The following is a 25910-nucleotide window of genomic DNA, read 5'->3' on the forward strand; positions in this document are numbered from 1 at the left end:
ATTCTCACCTAGAGTTGCAGGGCTCGTTTCTACCTCATAACAGAATTCTTTTTGAAGCTCGGCCACAAGGAGGAGTAAGTGGTGACACTGGTGATGTACAAAGACTTCACTTTACTACTGAAGTTTTTCACACTGACTCCTCTTCCGTTCTCACAGTCAAAGAGAGTTTGTGTATAGATCCATTTATATCTAGGCGTAGGTGAGTCTACCATGTTTCTAATTCCAGGCCGCCTTCCTCTTCCTCTTGATACCATATTCATCAAATTCCCCAACAACCATTGCCTTGGGTTCTCGCTTGCTGTCTGTGATCTCCTCCCATCTCATGCAAAGTTCCTCTGTAACCTTATGGAAGTCATCCAACAAGTCCTCTCGCTCAATCTCCTCCCATACGCGATAGCCACGGGCCGCATCTTGCCCCGCCGTCTTCAACACACATTGATCCTCCTGGAAGATCATGAACCGGCCATTCTTGTCGAATCTCTCCCAAGGCTCTTGTTCGTTTGCAAACTTCAGCCACATACTTGACATATTGGCCGAGATTTTGCGATGGGAAGGTGGAAGGTGCTCTCGGAGCAATGACCAGACATATACATTGTCAAGGGAGTGGTGTGCCAGTCCAGCCCAGTCATTGTCGAAAGGTGACGGCACATCAAAATGGTAGGCGTAAACAGCTGGGAACGATTGGATAAGGGACCAGTTCACAGCCGTGTATAGACCGTCGGTCGTGAACTTTTCAACTTTCCAAAAGCTGTCATCGTGATCATCAGTCGAGTTGATGTCGTAGAGTGACATGAGCTTCTCGGCTTTGGATTCCGAGCCGAGAAAGGATTTGATCCTGTCAACCAAGGTCGGTGCATCTATAGACCGGAAGCTCTTGTTCCAAATGGCACACTCATTGGCAACGTCGCCAATCATGATCCTAGTGCACCATGACGGTGGCTTGAAGTTTTTGTAGTCGCTGTACATTGGCATCGGCTGTCCGATAAGATATCCGTCGTCGCAAGGGCTGAAGGTGATGACTGGTATCACGCATACCGGCACCATAGCAGCGGTTAGTATGTCCTCGCCGACGTCAATAAGGCGCTGAAGACGCTCCCGGGGCGGTAGATCTAATGGGATCTCAAGAGCAGACAGGAGCTTGTCGTATATGCCTTGGTATTCCTCTACAGAAAGGACTCCGCACAGGGGGAGGAGTCCCGACTGGATGATGGTGGACGAGAACAAGGGCTCATCTCGAAGCAGATGGACATTGGCAGAGACTGATTGGTACAAGTCAGCTCGTCAATCAAGGAACATTTCAGCCAAGAACTACTTACCACCACCAGCACTCTGGCCGAACAGTGTAACTCGTTTTGGATCACCGCCAAATGCAGAAATGTGCTGTTGAACCCAACGAAGAGCTTGCACTTGGTCCCAAAGTCCATAATTTCCGACGCCTTCCTCCCCGAATTCGAGGTTATACTCGCGAATCTCCTTACTAGCCAAGAAGCCAAAGGCTCCAAGACGAAAGTTAACAGAGATGATAATAGTCGGTTCGTTGATTTGGTTGGATATGTCGGCCAAGGCGCGACCATCATAGATCGCTGCTCCACCAGCGGCATACACGAATGCACCGCCATGCATAAAGACCATGACTGGGTACAGCGGCTGACCTCCAGAAGCCGAGGGCTTACTGGGGACGGAAATGTTCAGACTCAGGCAGTCTGTCGAGCTAGTGCTAGGGTTGTCGACCCAAGGCCTCTCAGGGCTTGGAATAGGGTAGAAATCTCGAGGTGGCTGACAAGGAAAGGGTCTGTTGCAGAACTTTGTTAGGCAATTTCTCAATCATAAAATAGAGTCTATCAACTCGGAACTCTTCATACCCTAGCTTGGTGCCGTCCCATCTCTCCTCAGGCCAAGGGCCTTCGATCGGCTGTGAGCGCCGAAAACGTCCAGGGATGGTCGCATAAGGGACGCCCATGTACTGGCACACTTTGCCATCAAAGCACAATCCAGAGAGATTGCCCAGACCAGGAACCTGGAGCTCAATGGGACTCCACTCCTTTGGGTTCATCTTGGGCGAGATTCAAGCCGTGAATAGGGAAGAAACGGGGGTAAATAGACATGCAATTATGATGTCATTCAACGAAAGAGTAGGCGTTGGTCAACGCAGAGCAAGTCCACGATCAGAATCCACCGATCAGCTTTAGTTATACCCGCACATCGACTCGTTGCTTACCAAGTTACTGAAAGGAAGATGGTCGTGAAGTACGCAAGGCCGTGATGTTTTGCCTAATCCGGCAATCGATACGGCGCTCCAAGCTAGCCAGATAACTAAACTCTTGCAGGGATGGCCATATCTCCCATCGTCCAATCATGATTCTGATGATATCTACCCTGGTATCTGGCGGACATGCCCCGCAAAGAGTGGCGGCCCAGGCGGCTCAATCCCCAGGTCGTCTCCGCCTTCATCTTGCCTCATCGTCAAGTTCCCAACTTCAACCTTGCTCATACGTCTTGAGCAAGGATATTCGCGCAGAATGGAAGGCTCCAGCACGCCATCCGTCACGACTTCTACGAGAGGAAGGGGATCGGGCAAATCTCGCACCTCTAAAGGATATTCACACAATGGGTGCTCAAGATGCAAAGGGCAGCGGGCAAGTCCTCTCTGGCTTGGCACACTGAAATGAGTATGCTTGACTAACTCGATCCTCTACAGACAAGATGTGACGAGCAGAAGCCGTCGTGCGGTCGTTGCACCCGTGCCGGCGTCAAGTGCACCGGCTACGGCCCACAGTTTCGGTGGTCAACCAAGTATGAGGTCTTCCGGCAGGACGCGCCGAAGAAGCCGAAACGGCGTGAAACACCCAAGCGCCAAGACCAGGAGAGCTCTGGCCCCAAGAGTGCATCAGAGAACAACCAGTCTCTCGTCCCATCACCGCGGGTGGACTTGCAAGAGCAGAATCCGACTCTCAGCCAAACGGATGAGAGACAAGATGGGCTTTGCGAGCCTCTCTTTGAGAGCATCTTGCTGGACCTTCCAGGAGTCACTGACCTTCCTGACTTCTTCGATGAAAACTTACCGTCAGATGGTCTGGGTACGGCCTTCTTTCTTCAGGGTCTTGGTCAGAGCCCGCTGGGTCTTGGTCAAGGACAAGCATTGATCAAGGACGTTCCAGATGTCACCAACGATCAGTGCAGGTTTTATCCCGCCACTGCACTTTCTCCACCACCTTCGTTCCCAATATCTCCAACCTCGCCTCAACCTCAACCTCAACCTCAGCCTCACAAAGCACCTATCGAAGAAAGCGCGCAAAACCCGCCGCTTGGCACATCCGTCGTGTCCTACTCCAAGGCCAGTGGACACAACATGGGCACTGTGTCTCCTGCAAGGCCTCTCAATGACCCAGCCTCGATCCTTGTAGAGTTTTACTTCAAAGAGACTGCGCAGCTCTTCTCTTGCTACGATAGCTCGATGAATCCTTTCAGAACAACAGTATCTCGCCTATGGAATTCTTCCCCATTGCTATACAAAACCCTCTCATCCATGGCTGCAGCGAGTCTTGTCAATGACTTTCCGCAGCTTACCTCCCTTGGGAAACAGCTGAGGAAAGAAGCCATAGAGATGCTGGATAAAGGGTCCGGGCCGGACCAGGACTTGCTACTCGCGATGCTCATGCTCGGTGGTTCAGCGAGCTGGCATAACCCTCGTGATCTTGGACTACCCTTCTTCAACCGGGCTCGAAGGAAGCTGGCATCAATGTCGACGGCCGTGTCCGAGCGACATGGCGTTGACTATCACTTCTTCCACCAGTCGATGACTTATTGGGAGATGCTTCTCTCGTACGTGGCAGAGAATGACGAACTTGATGCATCGATAGATGAGCCCGCTTTCTCACAAGGCTGCACGACGCTGCACTTTGTGCCGCATCCGTGGACTGGGTTTGCACGAGATACTCAACACGCGGTGCAAAAGGTCGGCAGGCTTATCCGGAAACAAAGAAAGATGGCCTTTTCGCATCGATTTACGTCCCTTTCCCACATCAAGCAACTCGAGAAGGACTTGGCCGCGGCTAGTGAGCTTGAGCAGTATCTTTGCAGCATGTCGCATCCTGTGGAAACCACGGTCCTCGACACCGAGGACAGGAACACTCCAGTGTGGCATTTGCTGACTCTGGCTGAAGCCTACCGGTCGACTGGATTGATCCAGCTGTACCATATCTTCCCCGATCTTCTTGATCACCGACTGGTACGAGAGGGTTTGCTGAACCCGGATCTCAACGACGACCATGGGCCTGACTCTACTTCTCCTTGCTGCCAACTACGCAAAGATTGGCTTACTTCATACGCTGTTCAAGCTCTAAATCTCATGAAGTCGATCCCTCTAGAGTCGGGAACAAGAGACTTCCAGCCTTTCATCCTTGTATCCTTGTCAAGCGAGCTCCGGATGTCACCATCGCCTGTGGACACTCATGATAACGGACCGGGGACTTGCACTGCGGATCAGATGGCGGGCTTCACTTCACAAACCATTGAGGTTTCGAGGATGCGTCATTTCATCAAGAGTCGGCTCAATTCGTTTCTCCACACGCTCCCTCCAAGGCCGATCCATGTGTGCCTTGATATCGTTAATGAGACATGGAGGATCATGGATGAGGGGGCTCGTGTTGTCTCGGCAACAGGGAGTAAAAGCAGCACTTTCGAGAGTTGTGAAGATGTCTACTGGATGGATGTTATGATTCAGAACGGGTGGGAGACTACAATGGCGTAGAATATCTGGGCCATTAGCCGACGGCTGTACATGATGCGCGCAGCAAGCTCTAATCTGGCTATTCATCTACAGAATGGAGTGAGTGTGGACATATATATGTACATATATTGCCATACATGTATCGCCATCCCTCTAGGTGTGTTCTGTAGTAAAAGTGCAGATCATTACCAGAGAGGTAGGGTCGTGAAATAGAAGAGAAAGGTTAGAGAGAAGAAGCAGTCCCAGGTGATATGTTGCTGAGTGATCGAGAACATGTCCCTCCGACTATTTATCAGCTCAGCCGGCACAAGACTCCCTTATGCACGGGGCTTGAAGTTTTGAGGAGTGGAGAGGAGGTCATCGGGGTCACCCGCGGCTTCGCTCTTCTTGAGTCTGGGAAGGTTGGATCCCCAATACTTTTCCTGAGCCTTGCCGCCCAGGCGCAAATTGGGAACACCAGCGTAGTGTAGGTAATTAGCAGGCTTGTTGTTCTGGAGCGCAAGAATTCCGTCGTCGATGAACTTCATGGTCTTTTCGCCTGTTTCCTGTGTCGTGGTGGCGTAGGCGGACACGAAGTAGCGGAGGTCGCGGTGGGAAAAAGAGGTAGCGCCCGTGGCCACATCGTTGACCGCACCGCCGTACCAATCAAAGAGGTACGACCAATGGTCGGCTCCGGAGTCGGTGGTCTGCACAAAGTCGACAAATCTCTCGACGGCGGAGTCCGATAGTACATATCTACCGCCATCAGCGAGATCCTTTGCGTAGGAGTAAGCCTGGCCGGGAACGCTGCTGGCACCTCGGAAGAGGCCGCTCATGTAGTCGATCCAAGAGACACCGCTGTGGACGGTCTTTTGAGCGCCTAATGGGAAGTGCTTGTCCAAGCTGAGGACATCAAAGTCCTTCTTGGGGCCCAGAAAGGGGAGCTGATACAGGCACAGCTAGCTGTGCAATTATCATCACGTGCCTTTTCGCACAGCTAGCTGTGCCATTATCATCTCTTATGTAAGCCCGATGTGTGTGTAGGCAGCCAATACAGACACCGCCAGCAGTGCAAATAAGATCTATTATATAAGAGGCGCCTACTTTGCACTATATATAAACTCGGCCATAGATCTATTTAATTAAGTAATTAGGTTATTATAATTATACTTAGAGATTAGCTTTTTCTTTATATTTATAATAATATATATTAATTATATACTATATTATTCTTATAAATATTAATTAAGGGGGTTCTTATTTTTATATTATCTCTCTTATACTTTAAGATCTCTCTCGGCAATATCTTATATTTCTTATATACCTCGCCGCCCTAAGAATAGCTACTTTACTATCTCTATCCCTATGTTTTATTTAATACGCTTATTCTTAGCCTTATCTTAATTAAGATAACTTATTATCTCCTCCTTAGTTTAATCTCTAATACTTCTTCTTACCTTATAATATCTTCTTATTTACTTATAATTAAGGTACTAATTATAGTCCGCTTTATTATAGCGGGTTAGTAGCCCTATAGCCCTTTAATATAGCTAATTAGTCTTAGGGGCTCCCTAAGGCAATATAGTATACTAGGCCTCTTGTGATTTTTTATATTATTAATAGATAGCATAGGGGTTATTAGCTCGTAATATGGGCGCCTCTTTAGCGGCTTCTAGCTTAGCTACTAAGGGAGATAATACCTAGGTTATTATATATATTATTATATATATTATTATAATAGTCTTAGAGATAATAGAGGCCCCTAATAGGGATACTAGGGATAATAAGCAAGTTATAGAGCAAGTAAATATATATATTATTATATATATTATTATAGTAGTCTTAGTAGAGGCTAATAATAGATACTTATAGCATAAGGGGCATACTTTAGACCTCATAGTATAGCTAACCTCGCTATATTTTAAATACTTTAGCGGTGCCTTTGGTTATATTGCTTTCTTAATAGCTTTAAATGCATAAGGCTTATGCTATGTGCTTATTAGTGGCAGTGTTGAACTAGCTGCTAGACGGTTGAACTGCTTGCGAGGCTTAATGAGAAGCTGGGGGCTTCCTGAGCGTTTGAGATGCCAATGTGAATGGAACTGATATAGTAGAAGGGGCTGATTTTGCACCTACAAAAGCTGAAGGGTATGAGCATAAGGTAGTCTAAGAGTCTTAGTGAAAACCCTTATATATATAGGATATTCTGCTGATAGCCGTTCCCGTTAAGCCTTAACCTTCCGCAGGGCATTATGTGATATCTAACCACGGATATTGCTATATAATGACCTAGATAGCTAAAGAGGTATAGTAATCTACTGCCTAGCTTAGGTTGCCTCGATTTTAGCGAGCTGGTTTAATAGAATAAGGTTAATAACCCTCTAGGCCTCAAAGAGGTTAACCTGCGAGGTTTTTAAATAGGTCTTGATAAGCCGATAGATGCCCTTAGCCCGTGATATAATAAATTATTCGAAGTAAAGGTATTGATTAACCTATGCCTTTATAAACCTCTCTTTATGGGGGGCTAGCTAGGTCTCTATGATATAGCCTACCTCGTTAATATAGTTAGCGAGGTAATACTTCTTAAACTTCTTAAGCCTTTTATTATAGATATCCTTAGTTATTAAGGTTATAATCTTATGCTAAGAGTTATAAAACTTCTTTTATTCTTTAAGTCCTTAAGGATTACTTTTATTTTAAGTAAATATAAGTTAATAATAGGCTAGAATTACCTTATTAATATACTAAAGGCATAAGAGTAAGGCTAATTTAGGGAAATAAGAGAGAGAGGAAATAATATTTATATAAGTAAGGCAGCAATCTATAAGTATTATAAGTAAAAGGGCTGCTTTATAAAGCTTATATATATATTATAGCTATTTTAAAGCCTAGATAAAGTCCCTCTCTTCCTTACTACTTAGAAATATAAATATAATATAAAAAGATTATTAATAAGTATTAATATATATAATAAGCGAGTATACTAGACAAGCGAGTATACTAAAAATCCCTTATCTAATATCATCACTATTTAATCAATTAATTCCTTACAACTAGAGATATCTCAATTAAATAAAGAAGCTAGATTACTTCTTATACTTTAGGCCCTTTAAAATAACCTAGATTTAAAACTATAATAAACTATAAGGCTCTACTAGGTTAATTACTATGCCTTACGTCGTCGGTATAATAGCATATAATCTCAACGTGATATTATCCCAAAATTATATAAATTATTAGATCTAGAGGAATAGATTATTATTTAGTTTATTCTTAGCCTAGATTTACGAGGATTTCCCCCCTAGCTATATAGTATAAAAGAAATAGCTAATTAATTACTTACTGACCGCGACGTATTACTAGTTAGTATACGCTAGGCTTTAAACTTTGTTAAGTAATACCTAGACCTTAAGATATATTTTTTTTATAAATATAACTACTAGAGAGCTAAGTGCGAAGATCTAACTATTATCCGCGATTAGTTTTAGCTTATAGCAAATATAATCGCAAAGTATAGCATCTAATTAGATAATATCTATAATATTAATAAGACTAGCTTTCTTATAGGTATAATTATAAGCGGAATAGTTATTATAGGCATAAAAAGGTATAAAAAGCTAAAAGTAGTATAGCCTAGAAACCGAGAATAGATTATAGTTATTTAGGCGATTAATATAGAAGGCTGGCTAATCCCGCCGTTTATTATTAGTGCAGGCTAATATTATCTCGCTAACTAGTACTGAGAAAGTAATCTCCCGGGCGATTAGGCTATTATAATAACCTAAAATAGCTAGACTAATAACGAGACTAGTCTTAAGTGGCTTAAGTACTTTAACTAGTATATAACTAATTAATTAATTAGTATTTATTATCTCTTAATCCTTAATAGCTATAAAAGTTATTACTTTATTAAATTTAAGAGATATTATAAGGAGAATAAGATTATTAGGCTTTATATATTACCTTATTCCTCTTATTTATTTTAGCCCCTTAATATTAGGTACTTTAGCGTGCTTAAGAATACTTATAGTTAAGAAATAAAGTATCTAATTAGATGCTCTATAACCTATATTTTAAAGACTAAGTTCTTTCTAGCCTTCTATGCTATATTTTAAGCTATTATAATAGAATGAAATATTAAGGGGGCTTTTAAAGGAGCTAGGCTTATTCCTCTTAATGCGGAAAATATAATCTTAAAGCTTAATATATAGCTATATATGCTAACACCGGTTAAGGAGGCAGCTAAACCATTGACCCCTTGGGCCTTAAGGACCCTAAAGACTATGCTTAAGGCTAGATCTTAGTCTAAATACCTCGAAAGATAAATTAGAAGGCATTAAAGTAGCTCCCTAGAGTTAATTTTAGAAGCTCTATAGTCTCTTGCAAAGGGGATAAAGGCAATTATATATTAGGTAGCCTTATTAACCGCTAAGAATAAAGACCTTTAAGAGGTAAATAAGATACTAAGCTAGCGCTAGAGGGCAAAAAGAACCTAATTATAGAAAAGAGGGGTAATAATAATAGAGGAAAGAAGGTAAGTAATTAATTAGATAGATATTAATGCATAGGTAATGGCTAAATTATTGAGAAGTAATAGTTAAGGGAGGTTAACGCGACTAGGTATTCGGCGTTATAGTATCTATGGTAAGCCTGGCTATAATATAAGGACCTATTAGGTAGTAATTAAGATATTAGGGGAAGAGTATAGTAAGTAGTTTTAATTAATTAAATAATTTATAGTATTTTTATAGTAATTTTTATCTTTAAGGTAGAGATTTTTAATATACTTACTTATTTAATATACTCGCTTATTATATATATTAATACTAATTATATTAAGTTAAGGTATTTTATACTTATTAGTCTTATATATATAGTTTAATATAAGCGCTTTAAGATATAATTTAATATATCTTAGTGACTTTAAGTATATAAATAATACCGCTATAGCTCTGCTAGTCTTATTAAGGCATATTTAACTCTAAAAGCCTTAGTTTTTAAGCTTATTAGCAAGGGCATATATATTATTTTAACCTTTAGTAAGCTCTTATTTACCCTATATAATATAATTATAGATATCTCGCTATATAATAAGTAAATCTAAGTTTATATATAAGTAAGAATTAATCTCCTTTAGTATAATATTAGTATTAGTAAGTTATTAGATTATTATTTTATCTAAGGATAATAGCTAATAATATATTAGATATACTAATTAACTAAGGCTTAGTTTATAATTATATTAATTAAATTTAGGCTTAGAGCGATGCCTTATACTCTATATAGTCTTATATAGGCTCTTTATTACTATTATAAAGAAGAGGCATTTTATCTAATATAATATTATCTGCTATTACTATTTCTTTAGCTAAGAAGGGCGCCCTCCTTGGTTATAGCTAAAGATAACTCTAATTCTTTTACTAAAGGTCTTCTAAGACTTCTAGGTTATAAAGGCATAGCCTCATAGCGCTGCCTAAGCATTAATTACTATATATAGTTCCTCTAGAGAGTTATAATTATATTTAAAAGGAAGGGCATTATTAGGGAAGCAACGGGGACCCTTAATTAGGTTTATTATAATAAAAGAAAGGCGCGGTAAGTTAAATTAGTGCTATAGAAGCTATTAGTCGTGGATTTAATATTATAGAAGCTATTAATTATTGAATTAAAGCTATATAAGCTATTAATCATTAAATTAGTATGCTAATTTAAAGTATATTAACGTACTTAATAAGCATGCAGATCAGACAAGCATGCAGATTAAAAATCCCTTATCTTATAATATTTCTATTTAATTAATTAATTCTCAACCACCCAATATGCCATAATTAAATAAAGAGGCTAATATCCTTCTTATGCTCTAGACCTATTAAAATAACCTAAAATTAAGTCTTTAATGCGCCACAAAGATCTATAAAATCTCTTATATTACTCTTTATCGCTAATAATATAGCATATCTATGCATTGCGATTAAATCCCTAAATTATATAAACTATTTAATCTAGAGGAATAGATTATTATTTAATTTATTCTTAACCTAGATTTATAAGGATTTCCCCCGTGACTATATAGTATTAAAGAAATAACTAATTAATTACTCGCTAACTATAATGCGCTACTTATTAATAAGCGCTAAGCTAGAAACTTTATTAAGTAATACCTAGAGCTTAAGATATATTTTTTTTATAAATATAATTATTAAAGAGCTAAATATAAAGATCTAACTATTATTTATAATTAATTTAGGCTTATTAAAAATATAATCGCGAAGTATAATATTTAATTAAAAGATATCTATAACTTTAATAAGACTAGCTTTATAATAGGCCTAATTTAAAGCGGGATAATTATTATAGGCGCAGAAAGGCATAGAAGACCGAAATTAATATAGCCTAGAGACCGGGAATGGGTTATAGTCATTTAGGCGATTAATGCGGAAGGCCGGGCTATCTAGCTATTTATTATGGTTACGGGCTAGTATTACCTTACTAATTAGTACTAAGAAAGCAACCTCCCGGGCGATTAGGCTATTGCGATGTCTTAAAATGGCTGGACTAATAATAAGATAGGTCTTAAGTGGCTAAAGCACTTTAATTAACATATAACCAACTGATTAACTAGTCCCTATCGTCTTTTAATCCTTAATAGCTATAAAAGTCACTACTTGGCTGACTTTGAGATATATTGCGAGGAAAATAATATTATTATGCTCTATATGCCGCCTTATTTATCTTATCTACTCTAGCCCCTTAATATTAATTACTTTAGGCTACTTAAGAAGGCTTATAGTTAAGAAATAAAGTATTTAATTAAATGCTTTATAACTTATATTTTAAAGATTAAATTCTTCCTAGCCTTTTATATTATATTTTAAGCTATTATAATAAAGAAAAATATTAAGGTAGTCTTTAAAGGGGCTAGGCTTATTCTTTTTAACTTAAAAAGTATAGTTTTAAAGCTTAATAATATATATAATAAGCTTATATCCTAGACAAGTATATATCCTAAAAATCCCTTAATCTCTCTCTCTTTTATTTAATTAATTAATTCTTAACTATTAAATATATCTAAATTTAATAGCAAAGGTAATATACTTCTTACCCTTTAAGCGCTTTAAAATAACCTAAAATTACATATCTAACACGCTATATTAATCTATAATATCTGCCTTAAAAAGCTAAGTCGCCGCTAGAAAGGTAAATAATCTCGACGCGATTAGATTCCTAAATCATATAAATTATCTAATCTAGAGGAATAGATTATTATTTAGTTCATTCTCGACCTAGATTCACGAGGATTTCCCCCGCGACTACGTGGTATTAAAGAAATAGCTAACTAATTGCTCGCCGACCGCGACGCGCTACCTATTAGTAAGCACTAAGCTTCTAACTTTATTAAGCGGCACCTAGACCTTAAGACGTGTTTTTTTTAGAAATATAATTACTAGAGAGCTAAGTATAAAGATCTAGCTATTATTTATAACTAATTTATATTTATAATAAATATAATTATAAAATATAGTATTTAATTAAAAGATATTTATAACTTTAATAAGACTAGCTTTATAATAAGTATAATTTAAAGCGAAATAGTTATTATAGGTATAGATAGGTATAAAAAGCTAAAATTAATATAGCCTAGAAACTAGGAATAAATTATAGTTATCTAAGCGATTAATATAAAAGGCTAAGCGATCCCGCTGTTTATTATTAGTGCGGGCTAATATTACCTCGCTAACTAGTACTAAGAAAGCAACCTCCCGGGCGATTAGGCTATTGCGATGACCTAAAATAGCTAAATAAATAATAAGACTAACATATATAATAAGCGAGTAAAACAAACAAGCGAGTAAAATAAAAATCCCTTAACTAATATTATCTCTATTTAATTAATTAATTCCTAACCACCTAATATATTATAGTTAAATAAAGAAGCTAATATCCTTCTTGCTCTTTAAGCCCTTTAAAATAATTTAAAATTATCTCTCCGATGCGCCGCAAAGATCTATAAAGTTAGTCCTATAATGCTATGGCGCCGGCAGCAAGGCATTCTTTCTCCATATAATACTATACTAAAGTCACGGAAACTATCTAATCTAGAAAAATAAATCATTATTTAGTTCATTCTTGACCTAGATTCGCGAGGATTTCCCCTATGACTATATAGTATTAAAGAAATAGCTAATTAATTACTCGCCGACCGCGACGCGCCACTTATCGGCAAGCGCTAGGCTTTTAACTTCATTAAGTAATACTAAGAGCTTAAGACGTATTTTTTTCATAAATACGACTATTAGAGAGCTAAATGCGAAGATCTAGCTATTATTCGCGATTAGTTTAGGCTTATAGAGAATATAATCGCGAAATATAGTATTACCCTAGGTAATATTTATAACTTTAATGAGACTAGCTTTATAATAGGCCTGATTTAGAGCGGAATAGTCGTCATAGGCGCAGAAAGGCATAGAAGACCAAAATTAGTGTAGCCTAGAGACCGGGAATGGGTTATAGTCATTCAGGCGATCAATGCGGAAGGCCAGGCTATCCAGCCGTTCATCATGGTTACAGGCCAATATCACCTCGCTAATTAGTACTAAGAAAGTAATCTCCCGGGCGATTAGGCTATTGCGACGTCTCAAAATAGCTGGACTGATAATGAGATAGGTCTCGAGTGGCTAAAGCACTTCAATCGGCACATAACCAACCGATCAACTAGTCCCTATCGTCTTCTAATCCTCGATGGGCATGAAAGCTACCACTCGGCCGACTTTGAGATATATTGCGAGGAAAATAATATCATCACGCTTTATATGCCGCCTTATTTATCTCATCTACTTCAGCCTCTTAACATCAGGTACTTTAGGCCACTTAAAAAGGCTTATAGTCGAGAAATAAAGCATCTAATCAGATGCTCTATAACCCATGTTTTAAAGACTAAGTTCTTTCTAGCCTTTTATGCCGCATATTAAGCTATTATAATAGAAAGAAATATTAAGGGAGGTTTTAAAGGAGCTAGGCTTATTCCTCTTGACCTAGAAAGTATACTCTTAAAGCTTAATATATAGCTATGGACTCTAATGCCGGTTAAGGAGGGGGCTAAACCCTTTACCCATTGGGTCTTAAGGACCCTAAAGACTATGCTTAAGGCCAGATCTTAGTCTAAATATCTTAAAAGATAAATTAGAAGGCATTAAAGTAGCTCCCTAGAGTTAATCCTTAAAGCCCTAAGGTCTCTTAAGAAAGGGACAAAGGCAGTTATGCATCGGGTTGCCTTACTAGCTGCTAAGAATAAAGACCTTTAGGAGGCAAATAAGATACTTAGTCGGCGCTAGAGGGCAAAAAGAACCTAGCTATAGAAAAGAGGGGTTATAATAGTAGAAGAAGGAAGGTAGGTAATTAATTAAATAGATATTAATATGTAGGTAGTGGCTAAATTATCGCGGAGTAGTAATTAAGGGAGGTTAGCGCGACTAAGGGTTTAGCATTATAGTATCTATAGTAAGCCTAGCTATAATATAAGAACCTATTAGGTAGTAATTAAGATATCTAGGGAAAAATATAGCAATAAGTTTTAATTAATTAGATAATTTATTATATTTTTATAGTGATTTTTATTTTAAAGGTTAAGGAAAGTATTTTACTTACTTATTTATTTTACTTACTTATTATATATATTAGTTTAAAGTAGCTAAAGCACTTTAACTAGTATATAACTAATTAATTAATTAGTTTTTATTATTTCTTAATTCTTAATAATTATAAAAGTTATTATTTTATTAATTTTAAGAGATATTACTAAGATAATAATATTATTATGCTTTATATACTGCCTTATTTATCTTATCTACTTTAGCCCCTTAATATTAAGTACTTTAATATACTTAAGAGCGCTTATAGTTAAGAAATAAAGTATTTAATTAAATACTTTATAACTTATATTTTAAAGACTAAGTTCTTTTTAGCCTTTTATACTACATTTTAAGCTATTATAATAAAAAAAAATATTAAGTTAGCCTTTAAAGGAGCTAGGCTTATTCCTCTTAACCCGGAAAGTATAGTCTCAAAGCTTAATATATAGCTATAGACTCTAATGCCTGCCGAGGAGGTAATTAAACCCTTAACCCCTTAGGTCTTAAAGACCCTAAAGATTATACTTAAGGCTTAATCTTAGTTAAAATACCTTAAGATATAAGTTAAAAGGCATAAAAGTAACTCCCTAGAGTTAATTCTAAAAGCTATATAGTCTTCTTCTAAGGGAATAAAGATAATTATATATAAGGTTGCCTTACTTAAGGCCAAGGTTAAAGATCTTAAATAGGCAAATAAGATATTAAGCTAGCGCTAAAGAGCAAAAAGGACTAAACTATAGAAAAGAGAAGTAATAATAGTAGAGGAAGGAAGGCAGGTAATTAATTAAATAGATATTAATATATAAGTAATAGCTAAATCGTCGTAGAATAGTAGTTAAGGGAGGTCAGTGTAACTAAGGGTTTAGTATTATAGTATCTATAGTAAGCCTAGTTATAATATAAGAACCTATTAAGTAATAATTAAGATATCTAGGGAAGAATATAATAAGTAGTTTTAATTAATTAAATAGTTTATAGTATTTTTATAGTAATTTTTAATATAAAAAGTAAAGATTTTTAGGATATATACTTATCTGGGATATAAGCTTATTATATATATTATATAGCTATAGACTTTAATACCTGCTGAGGAGGAGGCTAGCCCCTCTAACCCTTAGGTCTTAAAGACCCTAAAGACTATCTTTAAGGCCTAATCTTAGTTTAAATACCTTAAAAGAAGAATTAAAAGGTATAAAAATAGCTCTCTTAAATTAATTCTAAAAATATTAAAATCTCTTTCTAAGAGAATAAAAGCGGTTATATATAAGATAGTATTAATAAGGGCTAAGATCTAAGACCTTTAATAAGTAAATAAGGCATTAAGCTAGCAGCGAAGGGCAAAAAGGACCCACCTATAAAAAAGAGGGAAAATAACTCTAAATAAAGGAAGGTAAGTAATTAATTAGATAGATATTAGTACATAGGTAATAGCTAAATTATTAAGAAGTAGTAGTTAAGGAAGGTTAGCGTAACTAGGGGTTTAGCGCTATAGTATATATAATAAGCCTAGTTATAATATAAAAATATATTAGGTAGTAATTAAGATATCTAGGGAAGAATATAATAAGTAGTTTTAATTAATTAAATAGTTTATTATATTTTTATTATGATTTATATCTTAGAGGTTAAGATTTTTAATCCACATGCTTATCTAATCCGCATGCTTATTAAGTACGTTACCCCTTTTTGGGCTTACATAAGAGATGATAATAGCATAGCTAGCTGTGCGAAAAGGCACGTGATGATAATTGCACAGCTAGCTGTGCCTGTATCAGCTCCCCCCAGAAAGACACCGCTGACGTAAAAGCTGTTCTTAGCAAGATTGCCGGATCCGCCCAGTTTTCGAGACGTGCTCTTATCCAACGCCAGCTTGTTAAAGGCCTTCACAGCGTGAGCGAGGAGGGCCTTGTCGGTGGTCGAATAGTTATAGCTGAAAGTAGTGAGCTCCTTGAGCACGGGCTTCGTCTGAAACTTGAACTCGGTTGCGATGCCGAAACTAGCGCCAGCACCGCTCATGGCCCAGAATAGGTCTAGGTTACTGTTCTTGGTGGCACGAGTGACGGTACCGTTGGCAAAGACAACCTCAACCTCTTGCATTACATCGATGGAAAGGCCATTCTCGCGAGAGGTAGAGCCGATGCCGCCGACTGCGATGAGACCGCCGACACCAACAGTCGGAGAAGGCCCATGGGGCATGAAACGCCCGGCATTGTTGAGACCTTCGACGAGGTCTCTGAGCAAGTTGCCAGACCCGACGGTTGCGATGCCCGTGGTCTTGTCCACACTGAGGTGATTGAAGTGCTTTAAGTCGACAACGATAGCATCGTCGGCGCCTCCCAACCCTAGGACAATAAGGTTCTTTGTTAGCAACAACCAAGTCTTTAATGTCTTTTTTGTCATATACAATGCACTTACACTTATTGATAAAGTCCCTACCACCGCTTCGGGGCTATACCTTGCGCTTGTGCTTGACAGCACAAGCTAGCGTCTCAGAGATCTCGTCCTATGTCTTGGGATACAGGACCGCAAACGGCTTGTACTGCAGGCTGAGGTTGTGATAGTTGACGTCTTTAGAGATCAAACCTTGCTCGTCTTGGAACTGCGCCCTCGCCGCGTCTCCCCCGATGGCGCTGAGAGACAAAACCGGAGATCCTGACGAGCGAGAGGGGCGAGAGGAGTTGCGCTACCCCCGTGGCCGCCGAAGCCAGGAGGATCAGCTTGACGGGGCTTGAAGATGGGAGCATTGCTGGAGCAAAACCAGATGCAGAGAAGTAGATTGTGTTGAAAGTCGGATGATGAGGAATGTGATAGGAGACTTGGTGCCATTTGCAACTTTATATACCCATTTTTTCCAAAACGCCAAGGTCGACGCGGACGAAATCGAGTCTTTCTATTCTGCCCGCGAAGCCCGACGGGCCGAGGCGCTTCACCTGATGAGTTCATTCCTCTAACAGCCGTGATGCTTCAATACTTTAGGACCTCACAGTGGATTTCCATACCCTTGCTCGTGTTCGCTTATTGGTCCGTTGGAGACTTTAACGGTTTAGTGAGTGTATAAAAACTAGCATTCAGGTCCTAATATGTGTGTTGTTGAGTCTCGCTTGAGCCATGACTAGGATGATAGCAGATTCTTCCGCAGCTCGCCTGATCGGATTCCGTAATAATGTCCGAGCTGCCTTCTAGTTGCCGTGTATCCACTCTCGGCATTTCACATCATAGCGGAGGGCTTGCCGCTGCCATTGGTGCAGACCTGTGTCGTCCGCTACCCTGGAAGACCTTGATACATACCATCCAGGACCACCTAATGCATAGCCCCACCTAATGCATCACCAAAATTTCGGTCCTCCCATACAAAATCTAAATTTTTAATAACATCGCATTCGCTCCGGAGTAAAGTTACTGACGAAGTAAGACATGTACTATATTGCTTTTTCCGTGGAACTTAATATTAGATTCGTTTTTTCCCGTTCCGCAGCGTGGCTTAGTTCTCTAGCCCTTTGAAAAATTATTATTTTTAACTTATCTACCCTATATAACTATATATACTTAAGTAGGCATATCGCCTAGTTTACGCGGTGGAACTCCTGCCATAATAGCTCGGCATATTTATACTGAAGACGACGTAGCTGAGGCTATATTTAATGTTATTAATAGAGGCCTATCGCAGACTGAGGCGGCCCAGAAACATAGAGTACCTCAGTGGACCATTTCGAGATGACTTTCCGGTCAAGCAAGTAGGAATAAACACATCCAGGCCCACCTACGTATTTCAAAGAGCCAAGAGGACACACTCCTTCGTTAGGTGCTGCGGCAAGAGTCTCTGGGCTATGCCCCCTCTCACAGCCAGCTCCGCGCGTATATCGAGGCTATCCTTCAATAATAAGGCGATAATAAACCTTTGGGCAAGCACTAGACCACGAGATTCGTCAAACGTCACCCATAACTATCTACTAAGCTTAGAAAACGTCAAGAAGCCGCCAGATTTAATGGGTTTACGCCGAAGGTAATTAATTAGTACTTCGATATCCGGGAGAACGAGTACGGCTAGATTAAGCCCGAGAACACAGTTAACGTGGATAAGGGTGGCATAATAGCCGGTTTCAGTAGGTCATCTATAACTCCTCTGCGTGTTTTTATAGGTTATAACTGATTAGTTGCCCACAAGGCTTAGATAGCCTTGTAATCGGGAGCTCTGACCTGAAGAAGAAGGCGATATTAAAGGGCTCCTAGTCGCGTAGGTGGACCTTATTTATTAAGGCTATTACTGTAATTAGCCGCGCTTTAAAACCGGTGATTATCTTTAAAGGAAAGGAGCTATAGAAATAGTGGTTTCTAGATGAGTTTAAATTAATAGCTAACTAGTACTATATTACATCGCCTAATAGCTAGACCGACAACCATATAGCTCTCGAGTGGTTAAAAGACGTCTATCTACCTTAAATAGAGCCTCGTAAGGCATTAGATGCGAGGCTTATTATCCTTAATAGTTATAGAAGCTATATATAAGTAAGTCTTTTAAGGTTTTTATCGCAAAGTCTTCTACTATAAGATCATAAATAAGTATCTAGGATAAGTAGATAGCTATATGCTTTCTAAATTATAAAAGTCTTTAAAATAAAGGTCTTTTATAAATATAATTCTAGAAAAATAGGCTTATAAGATATAAGCCTAGGATTTTATTATCTTATATTATAGCTTATGCGCTATCTTATAGTTTGCTTACCTAAGCTATATATGCTTATATAAGCAAGATATTAAGGAGTTATAATAATGCCCCTTTTAGGTTATATTACCCTTTTAGGAAGGGTCACGTAACTTTAGACTTAGGGCTCTTATATAGCTTAATAAAGCCAATAAAGCTATGCCTTTTATAACGGGCTGAGCCCGTGGGGGTCTTAGCTTGTACTCTTAACTAAGACTTATATAAGCTTAATAGCTAAAAGGGGGCTCTTTTTACTTCTTCTTTTTTTACTTTCTTTTTTTTTCCTTAGCTTTAAAATACTTATTAAAGTTATTTAACTAGTTATTAATATACTTAGCTAAATTATTATATTATCTTAAAGCTAATATATATAATAAGTATATATTATATATAAGTATATATTATATTTTTTTTATATTTTTAAGATAAAAATTATAATAAAAATATTATAAATTATTTTATTAATTAAAATTACTTATTATATTCTTCCCTAGATATCTTAATTACTACCTAATATATTCTTATATTATAACTAGGCTTATTATAGATATTATAATATTAAACTCTTAGTCGCGCTAACCTCCCTTAATTACTACTCCTCGACGATTTAGCTATTACCTATATATTAATATTTATTTAATTAATTATTTACCTTCCTTTTTTTATTATTATTACCCCTCTTTTTTTATAATTAAGTCCTTTTTACCCTCTAGCGCTAACTTAATATCTTATTTACCTATTTAAGTTCTTTAACCCTAGCCTTAAGTAAGGCAACCTTATATATAATTATCTTTATTCCCTTAGAAGAAAACTATATAGCTTCTAGAATTAACTCTAGGGAGCTACTTTTATACCTTTTTATTTACCTCTCGAGGTAATTTAACTAAGATTAAGCCTTAAGCATAGTCTTTAGGGTCTTTAAGACCTAAGGGGTTAATAGTTTAGCTACCTTCTTAGGCGGTATTAAAGTCTATAGCTATATATTAAGCTTTAAGACTATACTTTCTAAGTTAAGAGAAATAAGCCTAGCTCCTCTAAAGGCTAATTTAATATTTCTTTTTATTATAATAGCCTAATACGCGGTATAAAAGGCTAGAAAGAACTTAGTCTTAGAAATATAAGTTATAAAGTATTTAATTAAATGCTTTATTTCTTAATTATAAGTATTTTTAAGTATATTAAAGTACTTAATATTAAGTAGCTAAAATAAATAAAATAAATAAGGTAATATATAAAGCCTAATAATCTTATTTTTCTTATAATATCTCTTAAATTTAATAAAGTAATAACTTTTATAGCTATTAAAAATTAAAAAATAATAGTAATTATTTAATTACTTAGCTATATACCGATTAAAGTACTTAAGCCACTTAAGACTAGTCTTATTATTAGTCTAGCTATTTTAAGTCATCGCAATAGCCTAATCGCCTAGGAGGTTACTTTCTTAGTACTAGTTAGCGAGGTAATATTAGCCCGCATTAATAATAAATAGCGGGATTACTTAGCTATTCGCATTAATCGCCTAGATAACTATAATCTATTCTCGGTTTCTAGGCTATATTAATTTTAACTTTCCACGCCTTTCTATGCCTATAATAACTATTTTGCTTTAAATTATACTTATTATAAAGCTAGTCTTATTAATATTATAGAGATTATCTAATTAAATATTATACTTTGCGATTATATTTATTATAAGTATAAACTAGTTATAGATAATAATTAGATTTTTATACTTAGCTCTCTAGTAATTATATTTCTAAAAAAAACGCATTTTAAGCTCTAAGTATTATCTAATAAAGTTTTAAGCCTAACGCATGCTAATTAATAATATATCGCGGTTAATAAGTAATTAATTAGCTATTTCTTTTATATTATATAATCTAAGAGGAAATCCTTATAAGTCTAGGTTAAGAATAAAGTAAATAATAATTTATTCCTTAAGATTAGATAATTAATGCGATTAAGGGATCTAATTATATCGCGATTAAATGCCATTCTGCTAGCGACATAGCCTATGCTTAGAGATCTTATAGAGGTTTATAGCATATTAGATACTTAGTTTTAGGTTATTCTAAAGTGCTTAAAGAGTAAGAAGAGTTTTAGCCTTAGTATTTAGGTCTAATATATTTAATAATTAAAGAATTAATTAATTAAATAAAAAGTTAGGTATAAGAGGGAAAATACAATATATGCTTATATGCGATGCATACTTATTATATATATTATATCTTTTAATAAGAAGACTAATTAATTAAGTTAATTAGTCTAGTCCCTGCTTGGCTTTTTATATAATTAAGCCCAGAAGAGCAGAAGGCTCTTGCCTATATAGCGGTTAAGCTATATATTGTAACGGGCTGAGCCCGTGGGGGTCTCGGCTTGCACTCTCGACCAAGACCCACATAAGCACCGAGGCCCACATAAGCTCAACAGCTAAAAGGGGGTTCTTTCCGCTTCTTCTCCTTTACTTTCTTTTCCTTTCTTCCTTAGCTTTAGGATACTCATTAGAGTCGTTTAGCTAGTTGTCAATATACTCAGCTGGACCGTTATATATATATACCTCTATGAAGACCTTATGCTAATTATAAGTAATAGAAGGCTCTTGCCTATATGGCGGTCGAGCTAAGTATATCCCTGTGAAGACCTTATATAAATTATAAGTAGTAGAAGTTCCCCCCCCTAAGACCTCGCTACCAGAGCGATTAATAAAAGATCCCCTAAAGGGATAAGTAATTAATTAATTAACCCTACCTAATAAGATAAATTAATATAAATAATTAATATAAGTAACTTTTATAATAAAAGCTCTTAACTAAGACGGGGGCTCCCCTAGCTAAGCCTCTTAGATAATAATATAAATAATAATATAAATATTAAAAGAATTATAAGCCCTATGCGCTAAATAAAAAACCAACCGCGAGGAGATAAGAAATTAGATTTATGCTATCTAGTTAGTAATTATAATACTAGCTCTAATGCTATAACCGCTAGAGCCCCTAAATATAGCTAAACTTAAACCTTAATAAAGCTCCTCGCTAAAATAACTATTAATAAAGAGGAAATTAATCCTCTTAGACCCCCTATAATTTAATAAAACTTAATAGAAGTTCTAGGCCTAATAACTTAAAATATAAAATAAATTATATATTAATAACCTTACCCTTAGTAAACTATTAAATTAATTTACTTATATTTACTTTAAATTAGCTAAAACGCTATAAATAATAATAATAGCCTTCTTTAAAAAAGGAGGCTTAAACTAGTAATTTAAGCTAAGTAAATTTATAATATACTTAGCTAGCTATTATAAAGACCTAAATATTAAGTAATAAGCTCTTAGCTAGCTAGAGATAATAAGATAAAAAGATAAAAAGAGCTTTATATCTTTCCTCCTTAAGTTTAAGAAAGAGCTTATAGATAATAAAGGAGCTAGCTAGGTAGACTTAGTATAAATTAATGCCCTTAAGTATATAATTAACTAAGAGCTTTATTCCTACCTTATAAGCTAGCTTAGTTTACTAAAGATATATCCCTCCTTTATTAATGCGCTATAAAGCCTTAGGGCTAACTTAAAAGAGCTCTGCTTTTATAACTAGAAGCTAGGCAACTAGTAGGAGTAGCGACGAGGCCTAAGCCCTAACTAAGAATAACCTAGATAGAGGTCACCGCTGTCAAAAGAGGTATCTAATTATATAGATTAGGAACCTATAAAGGTCAAGAGATATAAATTAAAGCTCTTAGATAGGCAGAAATACTATTAATACGGCGAGGTTAATTATATTATTACTTATTGCACTTAATACTAAAGAAGCTAGTAAGACTTAGAAGAGGTAAGGAAGCCTAAGTATAAAACTAGGGCTATAAAGAGTAAGCTAAGAAAGAAGAGGGACTAAGACCTAAGTAATAAAGATAAAGCTAATAGCCTAAGCGAGGTAGCCTTAGTAGAGGAATTAGAAAATAAATAGCTCTTAATTAAAATTATTATTAAAAGTATTAATAGGCTTAAGCTAAGTAAGAAGAGCTAGAAGATTAAATAGATAATTAATCTTTTTATATTAATATAAGGATTAATTAAAAATATTACTTAATAGCCCTTATTAATAATAGATATTTATATTATAAAATAATTATTAATGCCCTTACTTATAAGTTATACTTATTATATATTTTTATTATTTTATAAATACTTAAGTAAATAAATATATCCTCGCTAAGTATTATTAAGTATATAATATATATAAATATAAATATTAATAATTATTATAAAAAATAAGTTTTTTTTTATATTATAATAAGCTAGGGAGATAAAGTTATTTTTAAATAAACCTAGATAAATAAAAAGATATTACTATTTAACTTATAAGAGGATAATTATATATAGGCTTATATAACTACTAGGTAAATAAGTAAGACCTTAAGAGCTTTTAATAACCTAATTTACTAAGTCTAATTAATATAATCTTTATAAGTTTAATTTAATATATTAAGAAATAAAAAAAAATATAATAGCCTAAGAGTATTTTTTATAAGTCTCTTAGATATTAAAAAAGTCTTTATATTAAAAAAGAGATTAAATTTAAAGGAAAAGCTCCCTAAGTATTACTATAAGTTCTTAAGAGCATTTAATTAAAAGCTTATTAATTAATTGCTATTATATTAACCTAGTACTAACTATAAGATCTTATTAGAATAAGGGCCTAATAGAAGGGAAAAAGAGCCCCCTTAGGGCCCCTTATATAAAATATCTCGCGAGGAATTAATTATTCTTAAAAGAACCCTAACGGAGTTACTTAATAAGGGATTTATATATATTAGTAGCTCCCTTGCCTTAGCCCTTATCCTCTTTATATAAAAGCTAGGGGGTAGCTTATGGTTTTATATAGACTATTAAGGTCTTAATATAATTATTAAGAAGGATTAATACCTATTATTACTTATTAAAGAGACTTTAAGGTCTCTATTTAAGGCAAAGTAATTAACTAAGCTAGATATAATCACTGCTATTTATAAGATATAGATATAAAAGAGAGATAAGTAAAAAATAGTATTTTATACTTAATATAGCCTTTATAAATAACTAGTTATACTATTTAGCCTTATAGGCGCCTTAGTAACCTTTTAATAATATATTAATTATATATTATAAGATTACTTAAATAAGTTTTACTTAGCTTATATTAATAATATCCTTATTTACTTAGATAGGTCCCTAGCTAACTATAAGAAGAAAGTAAAGCTAGTCCTCTAGAGGTTATAAGAGGTAGGCCTATAAATTAATATTAATAAATATAAATTTAAGACTATAAGTATTAAATATCTTAGATTTATTATTAAAGCTAGGCAAGGAATTTAAGTTAACTTAGAAAAAGTAAAAGTAATCTAATTATAAGAGCAGTCCTATTTAGTTAAGGAAGTTAAAAAGTTCTTAGGCTTTATAAATTATTATTAATAATTTATCCCGAGGTTTTCTTTTATTATATTACCTCTTATAGCCTTAATAAAAAAAGAGGCTATATTTATTTAATTAAATAATTACTAAATAGCCTTTAAGAAGCTTAAAGCGCTTTTTATTAATATATTTATATTAGCCTAATAAGACCCTAATTAAGAGATAATCCTTAAAATTAACTTTTTTAGATATATTACTAGGGATAACATATATAATAAGCGAGTGCACTAGATAAGTGAGTGTATTAAAAATCCCTTATTTAATATTATTACTATTTAATTAATTAATTCCTTATAACTAGAGATATCTTAATTAAATAAAGAAGCTAGATTACTTCTTACACTTTAGGCCCTTTAAAATAACCTAGATTTAAAACTATGATAAACTACAAGGCTCTACCAGGTTAACTACTATGCCTTATATCATCGGCATAATAGTATATAATCTTAACGCGATACTATCCCGAAATCATATAAACTATTAGATCTAGAGGAATAGATTATTATTTAGTTTATTCTTAACCTAGATTCGCGAGGATTTCCCCCCTGGCTATATAGTATAAAAGAAATAGCTAATTAATTACTTACTGACCGCGATATATTACTAATTAATATACGCTAGGCTTTAAACTTTATTAAGCGATATCTAGACCTTAAGATATATTTTTTTTATAAATATAATTACTAGAGAGCTAAGTGCGAAGATCTAATTATTATCCGCGATTAGTTTTAGCTTATGGCGAATATAATCGCGAAGTATAGCATCTAATTAGATAATATCTATAACGTTAACGAGACTAGCTTTCTTATAGGTATGATTACAAGCGGAATAGTCATCATAGGCACAGAAAGGCGTGAAAAGCCAAAAGCAGTATAGCCTAGAAACCAAGAATGGATTACGGTCATTCAGGCGATCAATGCGGAAGGCTAGCCGATCCCGCCGTTTATCATCAGTGCGGGCCAATATCATCTCGCCAACTAGTACCAAGAAAGCAACCTCCCGGGCGATTAGGCTATTGCGATGACCTAAAATAGCTAGACCGATAACGAGACTAGTCTCGAGTGGCTTAAGCACTTTAACCAGTGCATAACTAATTAATTAATTAGTATCTATTGTCTCTTAATCCTTAATAGCTATAAAAGTCACCACTTTATTAAATTTGAGAGATATTATAAGGAAAATAAGATTATTAGGCTTTATATATCACCTTATTCCTCTTATCTACTTTAGCCCCTTAATATTAAGTGCTTTAGCGTGCTTAAGAGTACTTATAGTTAAGAAATAGAGCGTCTAATTAGATGCTCTATAACCCACGTTTTAAAGACTAAGTTCTTTCTAGCCTTCTACGCCGCATTTTAAGCCACTATAATAAAACGAAATATCAAGGGGGCTTTTAGAGAAGCTAGGCTTATTCCTCTTAAT

General features: G+C 35.8%; 4 protein-coding genes across 4 annotated transcripts; 1 reads left to right on the plus strand and 3 right to left on the minus strand.

Annotated features, from left to right (window-relative positions):
• Positions 1 to 216: 216 nt before the first annotated feature.
• Positions 217 to 2053, minus strand: LRP88_04409 (uncharacterized protein; the record flags this gene model as incomplete). The annotated part of the gene is made up of 3 exons (XM_083240983.1): positions 217 to 1259; positions 1317 to 1792; positions 1863 to 2053. The coding sequence occupies 3 exons, from the start codon at positions 2051 to 2053 to the stop codon at positions 217 to 219; spliced, it is 1710 nt and encodes a 569-aa protein (XP_083102131.1).
• A 554-nt stretch (positions 2054 to 2607) lies between these two features.
• On the plus strand, positions 2608 to 4750 carry LRP88_04410 (Zn(II)2Cys6 transcription factor; the record flags this gene model as incomplete). The annotated part of the gene is made up of 2 exons (XM_083240984.1): positions 2608 to 2640; positions 2699 to 4750. The coding sequence occupies 2 exons, from the start codon at positions 2608 to 2610 to the stop codon at positions 4748 to 4750; spliced, it is 2085 nt and encodes a 694-aa protein (XP_083102132.1).
• A 296-nt stretch (positions 4751 to 5046) lies between these two features.
• Positions 5047 to 5661, minus strand: LRP88_04411 (uncharacterized protein; the record flags this gene model as incomplete). The annotated part of the gene is made up of 1 exon (XM_083240985.1): positions 5047 to 5661. The coding sequence occupies one exon, from the start codon at positions 5659 to 5661 to the stop codon at positions 5047 to 5049; it is 615 nt and encodes a 204-aa protein (XP_083102133.1).
• Positions 5662 to 16029: 10368 nt separating this feature from the next.
• LRP88_04412 (FAD-binding oxidoreductase) lies at positions 16030 to 17081 on the minus strand (the record flags this gene model as incomplete). The annotated part of the gene is made up of 2 exons (XM_083240986.1): positions 16030 to 16679; positions 16982 to 17081. 2 exons carry the CDS (start codon positions 17079 to 17081, stop codon positions 16030 to 16032), a joined length of 750 nt encoding a protein of 249 aa, XP_083102134.1.
• Between the last annotated feature and the right edge of the window lie 8829 nt (positions 17082 to 25910).

The sequence above is a fragment of the Fusarium phalaenopsidis genome (genome assembly GCF_050370095.1).
Source record: "Fusarium phalaenopsidis strain FUZ10S chromosome Unknown contig_32292, whole genome shotgun sequence".
In the NCBI taxonomy this organism is placed as follows: Eukaryota; Fungi; Ascomycota; class Sordariomycetes; order Hypocreales; family Nectriaceae; genus Fusarium; species Fusarium phalaenopsidis.